General features: G+C 41.0%; 1 protein-coding gene across 1 annotated transcript; it reads right to left on the reverse strand.

The window, feature by feature from the left end:
- Nucleotides 1–8,298: 8,298 nt before the first annotated feature.
- Nucleotides 8,299–8,694, reverse strand: LOC131217422 (senescence-specific cysteine protease SAG39-like). Its single transcript, XM_058212344.1, has one exon. The coding sequence runs from the start codon at nt 8,692–8,694 to the stop codon at nt 8,299–8,301; it is 396 nt and encodes a 131-aa protein (XP_058068327.1).
- Between the last annotated feature and the right edge of the window lie 438 nt (nt 8,695–9,132).

The following is a 9,132-nucleotide window of genomic DNA, read 5'->3' on the forward strand; positions in this document are numbered from 1 at the left end:
GTAATCATAGACGTCTAGATTGATAAAGATGATACTCAGGCAGAGACAAATGCGAAGACAAAGGTACAAGATCAGGTAGAGCAACCACCTGTGAGAAGGAATCCACTGCATAATCGCAGGTTACCAACAAGATACAGGGACGACTCTAATATTGCATATGCCCTCATTACAGATGAGGGGGGCCCGTCTACTATTCAGGAGACTCTTGATGAGCCTGATGCAGAAAAGTGGAAGGCGGCTATAGACGATGAGATGAACTCGTTGCACAAAAATCACACATGGGAGCTGGTAGAGCTTCCAATGGGCCGAAAAGCGATCGGATGCAAGTGGTTACTCAAAAGAAAGCAGGATAGATACAAAGTAAGGTTGATAGCGAAGGGTTATGCTCAGAGAGAAGGAATTGACTTCACAGAGATATTCGCGTCAGTAGTTAAGCAGGTGTCTATCAGATTTGTGTTGGCATTTGTTGCTCAACACGATCTGGAGTTGGAACAGATGGATGTGAAGACTGCATTCCTGCACGGGGAATTAGAAGAGTAGATCTACATGAAGTAACTAAAGGGCTACGAAGTTAAAGGGGTAGAGAAAAAGGTTTATATGTTAATGAGGTCGTTGTACGGCCTGAAACAGTCGCCTAAGCAGTGGTATAAAAAATTTGATTCTTTCATGGTGAGTCAGAAATTTACTCGGAGTGAATACAATCACTGTGTCTATTACAAGACACTGAGTGATGGAAAATTCATCATCCTCGTACTATATGTTGATGATATATTGATCGCCTGTCATGATATGTCTGAAATTAATGTACTGAAGAGTCAGTTATCAGAGACATTCGAGATGAAAGATCTGTGGGTTACAAAGAGGGTTCTCGGCATAGATATTCATAGAGATAGAAAGAAGAGCAAGCTTTAGTTATCACAGACAATACCTTGAAAAGGTGTTGATCAAGTATGGGATGGACCAAGCAAAGTTGGTGAGTGTTCCCCATGCGGCTCACTTCAAGCTTTCCTTGGAACAATGTCCTAAATCAAATGAGGAAAAGCAAGTTATGTCTCATGTGCCTTATTCGAATGTTATTGGCAGTTTAATATATGTCATGCTCTATATAAGACCAGATATTTCATAGGCAGTAGGTGTTGTGAGCAGATACATGTCAAATCCTCGCAAGCAACATTGAGAAGCGGTGAAATGGCTACTTCGATACATTCGAGGTACGAAAGACTACGTCTTAACTTTTGAGAAAATAAGGACAAAGTTAGTAGGGTATGTGGATTCCAATTACGCAGGTAGTGTGGATTCTAGAAAGTTTACTTCAGGATACTCGTTTGTACTAGTGGGTGGAGCAATCAGTTGGATGTTAAAGCTTCAGTCCATGGTGGCTCTTTCCACGACCGAAGCAGAATATATAGCAGTGACAGAAGCGTTTAAAGAAGGTGTTTGGCTCAAGGGCATGATAAATCAGTTGGGACTTCAGTAGGAGGTCATGCCGATTAACTGTGATAGTGAGAGCGCTATCAATTTGGCTAAAAATTCTGTTTATCACTCACGTACTAAACATATTGATGTTCGTCACCACTTTATCTGACAAGTGCTTGAGGAAGGAGGCATAATACTGGAGAAGATTCACACTAGCATAAATCCAATAGACATGCTCACCAAAGTCATTCCTACAAAGAAGTTCAAGTTTTGTACAACTTCTCTGTGCATGGCGATGACGTAAAAGAAGGACGGAGTGTGCACGAGAAGTGTTGATTGAAGCTATGATTTGATGCAGAGATAAAAGAAGATGTCTATAAGCTACACGGTTGAAGATTGAATAATTTGTGGAGATTGTTGTCAGAAGTCTTCAGTTCGCTGCTCGACCAGTCGAGTGGACTACTGGACCAGTCGAGGGTCCACTCGACCGGTCGAGGCCTGCTCGACTCAAAGTCTAGTGAGCTCGATTTTTTTGGTGTCCATGATGCTCGACCAGTCGAGGGTCAGGCTCAACCGGTCGAGCGGGCTGCTTGACCAGTCGAGGCCCTCCTTCAACTAGTCGAGGTTACACAAATCCTGTGCAGACTGCGTAAATTTGAGGCGGTTTACGGACTAGGTGTGTAAGTGGAGTTTCCTAAACTATAAATAGGGGTCCCTAAGGCTATTTTAAGGTATTATAAAGCTTTCTAAAAGTTTTTTAAGGGTTCCTTAAAGGGTTTTAGGGTTATCAAAGGGTGTAGCAAGGGTGAGATTCGAGGCTGTTCGAATCGGATCTAGATCTATGTGATTCCACAACACAAATCCCCAACAAATCATGCATTAATCTAACTAACAAGAATACTTTTCATCCATCGATAAGACCATCCATTCGTTGATTTTCAAAATAGACCATTATGTCATTGGAAAAATCTATTTTTAAGGTTTCAACCACTTTGATAACCGTCCAATTAGTTCTCAACTTCCCCAGGGCAACCCACCACTTAATTTCAATAATCGGAACATCAAATTTTCAAATCCAACTGTTAATTTAAAATAAAATAAAATAAGTGTAATATATATATGTGTGTGTGTGTGGAAAAGGTTCTATGCGGTCGAGCTCATGGGAACTTCCCATGAGGTCGAGCTATGTGGGCCCCACCATGATGTGTGTCGAACATCTAACCCATCAGTGAGATGCACCATTCCATGGTGAGCCTAGGGCCCACACAACTCGACCTCATGGGAAGTTCCCATGAGCTGGACCGCATAGAACCTTTTCCATATATATATATAGGGAGAAGGAAGAGGAGAAATCAGAGTGAGAGAGAGAGAGAGAGAGAGAGAGAGAGAGAGAGAGTTGTCATTTGAGTCTCTGGGTCGCTAACTCGTTGACTTGTTATTTTGAGTCAAGCCTAGTTGGCTTCAGCCATGGCTGGCCTGTTCGAAGTGAATCTTAAGGGAGAGAAGAAGAAATGGAAAGAAGGAGAAGAAAAGATGAGGAAGGAGGAGAATCGAGTCAGTCGACTCTAACCAAGTCGACCCACTGAGTCCTGAACCTAGCTAGGCTTGAGTTCGAGTCAATTTGGAACCACTGGTGATAGCTGTAACTAGTTAGAAAAGCTATCTGACTTGTTCGAATGGAGTTTACACCGAGATCAATTGAGGCAAACCAAGTTCTACTGAGTTCGGGTCTGAGTTGAGTCATCGAGTCGAACTACCAAGTCGACCAATGTGAATTAACTTTTTCTTTCCCAAATTAGATTGTTTTGATTTACCATTAATTGTTATTACTATAATTATTATGATTATTAAAACATAATTAGCTATTGGTAGACTATTTATGTTAATATTAGTTATTATAAATAAAATTACAATGATTAGATATTAGTATTTTATTTATCATTTGAAAAGATTATTATTAATAATAGATTATACTATTTATTACCATCTTAATGATTATTATTACCATGTTAGCTAATATTACTTATATCGTTAATGTCAATAATTATTTTGTAATGACCCATGTTATTAACATTGTGAGTAATTATACATCAATTATAGTTCAATTCCTAAAAATCTAGGCCTAGACCAAAACTCTAGGATGAAACCCTAAATCTAAGTAATCCAAAACCTAGGTTATGATATTAACCATAGATAATGTGTAAACTTGGATCTAACCGTACAATTTTGCAATTCATGTTAGGATTCAATCCTAAAGTGTAGGCGCGTATTCCAACAAACATTGAAAAGGCTTGAGAGGTGAAGATTACCCTTCAAGCTTTTCTACACTATGATAGTTAGCTTCATTCATTTATTTTATTAATTACTTAATATAGTATTCAGTGGAAATGATGATAAATGTTAATTTCTATTTGATTAATTCTTAATAAATGACTGATGATTGGATTTAAATTCACGTAGTTGAACATGTTATGGATCTCAAATATCTTTATTCTAGTTTAAAATGAACCATTTATATGTGTAAGTACTATCGATATTGTACGTGGCTTGTTTTGCTGCTTGTAATCCCTTGATGGAATTTTTTGAGGTCCTCGAACTAGTGGCCATTTATGTGATGGATTAAATAAAATTATGTGGTGAACCTACCATCTTATGGATTATTTATGCCTATTTGGCTTTTAGGATAATCCATTTTTGTCACATCCTTGGATAGACTATTTGCCTTATGTGGCTTTGATGGACTAGTTGTCATATGTGGCTTTGATGGACCATTTTTGTATAACCTTGCGATAGTAAGTTCCACTTGTTGAACTATGATTGGTCAGTAGTTGAAGAGATTACTATTAAACATCCTAGTTGTTGAAGTATCATGAGTCGGGGATGGTGGTATGGGACACTATAACGCGTATGGGACTTTAGCCATGTAGTCTCATTCCTCTTGCATCTTTGCACCTTGCTCCTTAGATAGCTTGAAGTGGTTGGATAATGGAGTGCTAACCGGCTTAGCACCTCCCATATTGAAGCGATCAAGTACCTTGGCTATGTACTCTGCCTGTAACAAAAATAGTTTCATGTTTTCCCTGTCACGCTTTATTCTCATGCCTAGGATTTGTTTTGTAGCTCCTAAATCCTTCATGGCAAATTCTCTAGACAGTTGTCTTTTGAAATCTGAGATGTCCTTTATGCTTGAACCGGCCACAAGCATATCATCAACGTACAGAAGAAGGATGATGTATGACGTATCAAACTTCTTCAAATATCAACAATGGTCAGCATGACATCTCCTATAACCGTTTCCCAACATGAAACTATCGAATTTCTTGTACCACTGCCTCGGAGCCTGCTTCAGGCCATATAGACTCTTCTTCAGTCTGCACACTTTGTTCTCCTTTCCTGGTGCCACGTATCCTATCGGCTGATGCATATATATCTCTTCTTCAAGGTCCCCATAAAGAAAGATTGTCTTAACATCTAGCTACTCTAGATGTAAGTCCTCTGTAGCCACTATACTCAAGACCATACGAATCGTAGACATTTTCACCACAGGTGAAAATATTTCAGTGAAATCGATACCTACCTTTTGTTGAAACTTTTTCACAGCCAGTCTAGCCTTGTACCGTTTCGAACCATCATGCTCCTCCTTCAATCTGTAAACTCACTTATTATGAAGAGTTTTCTTACCCATAGGTAGGGTGACTAACTCCCGTGTACGATTGGACTCAAGAGAGTCCATCTCCTCATCCATGGCCTGCTCCTATTTAACCCGTGTGTCTGTCTTTAATACCTCTTCAAAACATTCTGGTTCACCATTATCTATCAGCAGCAGATAATGTAAGGAGGGTGAGTATCGGACCGTGGGTCTCCTCTCCCAAGTAGACCTCCTCACAACCGGTGTATGCGGCTGCCTCATAATGTTCTTGTGCATGATCATCCTGTGGCACTGTAACACCCGTGTCCTGTAACTCTTTCATCTCTACGAATTCTTTCTCCTCGGCCTTATTTTCCTACACACTGTCCTTATGCATCACTTTTTCTTATTTTCTGCATCCCAAAACCTGTAGCCAAAATCATGTTGCCCGTAGCCTATAAACGTGCACCTCCTGGACTTCACATCCAGCTTGTTTCTGTGCTCTGCATCAATGTGAACATATGAAGTGCAACCGAACACTTTAAGATGTGCAAGGTTCACTTCTTTTCCAGTCCACGTTTCTTCTGGTAGCCCACCATCCAAGGTGCTGAGGAACTTCTATTGATAAGATATGCGGCAGTATTCACAGTATCTGCTCGAAAGGTCTTGGGCAACCCTGCATGTAGCCTCATGCTCCTGGCGCGCTCAAGGATGGTCCTGTTAATGCTCTCAGCCACACCATTCTGTTGTAGTGTCCTTGAAATCTTTTTTTGATGTTTGATTCCATTTGCTGCACAATACTCCTCAAATCTCTTATCACAGTACTCTCCCCCATTATCAGATCTGAGACATTTTACTGTTCTACCTGTCTCATTTTCTACCATAACTTTCCACTTCTTAAATACGTCAAATACATCAGATTTTTGCTTTAAGAAATAGACCCATAGTTTTCTACTAGCATCATCAATAAAGAAAATAAAATAACGTGAGCCACCAAAAAATGATACCTATGTTGGTCCCCACACATCAGTGTGTACAAGCTCCAACAGATGCGTCTTTGGAGTGCGTCCTGTCTTCTTGAAACTTACCCTCTTCTGCTTGCCATATACGCAGTCCTCGCAGAATTTCAAGTCAATAGACTTTAGCCTTGGTAGCTTCCCTTTTGACAATAGCACTTTCATCCTTTTCTCACTCATATGTCCCAACCTCTGATGTCATAACTGCCCATTCACTCTAGCTGATGCGACTGAGAGTGAACAATACGATCCTGAAGTCACATATAAAGTACCTTCCTTTTTGCCTCGAGATATCACCAAGGCACCTTTTGTGATCTTCCAGGAATCACTAGTGAATGTCGTCACATAACCGGTATCGGCTAATTACCCCACTGAGATCAAGTTACGTTTCAAACTCGGTACATGTCTGACATCCTTTAATTTCAAAACCATTCCGTCTTTCTGATTGACATGAACGTCTCCCTTTCCAACAATACTGCACGGCTCATCATCACCCAGGTAGACTCTCCCAAAGTCACCTGACACATAATCACATAGAACTTCCTTACATGAAGTGGCATGAAATGAAGCACCCGAGTCTATAACTCAAGACTCATTCCTCGCATCAAGAGACAAGATTAACGCCTCTGTGTCACTCTCCTCAGATAGATTCACTGAATCCTTCCCGCCTTGAGAGTTTCCTTCTTGCTTCTTGAGCGCCCTACAATCATGTTTCATGTACCCCTTCTTGCCGCAATGCCAACACCTTTCGGTCCCTTGGACTTCTTCCTTGACTTAGAATGCACATGTTTATTGCCTCCTTTGTTCAGCGATCTTCTTCTTCCTTCAACATTTAGAGCATTCCCTGAATCCCCTGAAACTCCTAATGCCTTTCTTCTAAATTCTTCGCTGAGAATTAGACCAGCCACATCATCAAATTTCAGCTTTGTCGACCCTGAAGAATTGCTCACAGCAATCACCAAACCATCCCTTCTGTCTGGCAAACTGGATAAGATCAATAATGTTCTAACCTCATCCTCAAAAACAATGCCAATGGATTCCAACTGACTCGTGACTATATTGAACTCGTTTAGATGTTCAGCCACGCTCCCACCATCTGACATCTTCATGTTGAATAGTTGTTTCATACGATGAACCTTGTTGGATGCTAAGGACTTTTCATACATGGTGGCTAGGGCTTCCATTAATTCTTTTGTAGTTTTCACCTTGGATATGTTGAAGGCGACGCTCTTAGACAAAGAGAGTCGGATCGTTCCTAAAGCCTTCCTATCCAGTAAAAATCATTCATCATCTGTCATCTTTTCTGGTTTCTTCTCTTTTCCTCCTAGAGGAATATAGAGGTCCTTCTGATACAGATAATCTTCCATCTGCATCTTCCAGAAGGCAAAGTTTGAACCATCAAACTTCTCAATTCTAGTTTTTCCTTCTTTCGTCATCGCTCCCAATAGAACTAAACCAATAGCTCTGATACCAGTTGTTGGGCAGCACGCCAACAACGTAGTGAGCCTAGATCCAATCTCAGGCCTCACCCACAAATGATAAACAAGAAGAAATACAAACTAGAAATAGATCAAAGCATTCAAAACAAACCACAAGACAAGATATACGTGGAAAAATCCCAAACTAGGGTAAAAAACCACGGATGCAAACTTCCACTATGAGGAACGAAGATTACAAAGCAATGTACTAACCTCTCCCTTGGAAGCACATAGAAAACTCTTTGCCCACACCTTAGAATAATTTTTCCTTACTTTTTCTCTATAAAAAACCCTAGGAACCCTTGTTTATAGTTTTGGAAACTCCCCTTTCCGCATCTCAGTTGTGAAAGGACTTGCGACATGAAATCTGCGCAAAATCACGGAACGAATCTGCATAACCTCGACTGGTCATGCAGCCTGCATGACCGGTCGAGATGACCCCACAACCGGTCGTGAATGGGCCACGACCGGTCGAACACCTCGGGATCAAAAACAGTGCTCACTGGACTTTGAGTCGAGCCGGACCCTACAACCGGTCGAGCATGGCTCTCGACCGGTTGAGGACGGTCCCAGATGTGGCTCCACATCTTAACACCAACTTCCCTGTCTCGAGTTGGGTAATCCCTTCCATGGCTGCTACTGCTGAGAATGCCCAACAACATCCTATTTGGTAACACCAGATAGCAAGTTAGCTGACACTAGTTAACAATGTCATATTCCTTTTTAGAACAAAGTTGCAGTAATAATCCAAGAAAATCAGCTAAATTCCTTTCTTTCTCCAATCCATACTAGATGGAACAGTCACGTTCTCATACATGAACGACGTGTCTCTCAATTCTGTTGTTTGAGTGGGCATAAATCTGTTACGTCTGGCCTTGAACTCCACGTTGGTTTGGTCTGCAAATTCATTTACACTTAGCTTGTAAGATCGGTCCCCAGCATTGTTGAAGGATTCTATGAATTCCACATTGTCCTTGAATATCTTGAAACGTAGCTCTTTCTCAGATGCATCCTTGTATGTGCGACCATATCGAGACATCCATTGCTCGTGCCTGTCTGACATGGACACTTCCTGTAGAGTGCGGCCCATGGCTTGAGAAGCCCACACTCCCAAGATGAACAAGGCCATGAAGAAAGATTTGGTTGAGGAAGCCATGGTGTTAGCTGAGGAGTGTGTGGATGATATGATGATGTGGTGCATACACTTGCTCTAAGTTCAGTTTATATACGGGATATTGGGCCCCACATGATTCACTAATCTGCATTGCTTTATTGTTACTGTGGTGAAGATGGAGACTTGATGTACGTGCCCGATCAAATGCATTGATTCAGACGGTTAAAAGGACATTTTTTAACCTAGCTAACCCATCTTATACTTGAATTTCATGCACGTTGCGCTTCTCTGTACTAACATTCTATGTTTCTAGCATACTCTGACAGCGGTATTTTTTTATTAATATTACAAGTGGTTTAAGAGAAATGTTCACATGCAACTTGGTGCGCGAGCTTTCACGTACAATGCTTTTGGTGACCCACAGCCTACATTGATGCAGGGTCACACCATCAACTACCAATTAATTTGGTGGTGTAACCT

This window comes from Magnolia sinica, chromosome 10, assembly GCF_029962835.1.
Source record: "Magnolia sinica isolate HGM2019 chromosome 10, MsV1, whole genome shotgun sequence".
NCBI classification, from domain to species: Eukaryota; Viridiplantae; Streptophyta; class Magnoliopsida; order Magnoliales; family Magnoliaceae; genus Magnolia; species Magnolia sinica.

Coding starts and splice junctions, on each gene's coding strand:
- LOC131217422 (XM_058212344.1), bottom strand. CDS start 8,694: ATGGCTTCCTCAACCAAATCTTTCTTCATGGCCTTGTTCATCTTGGGA.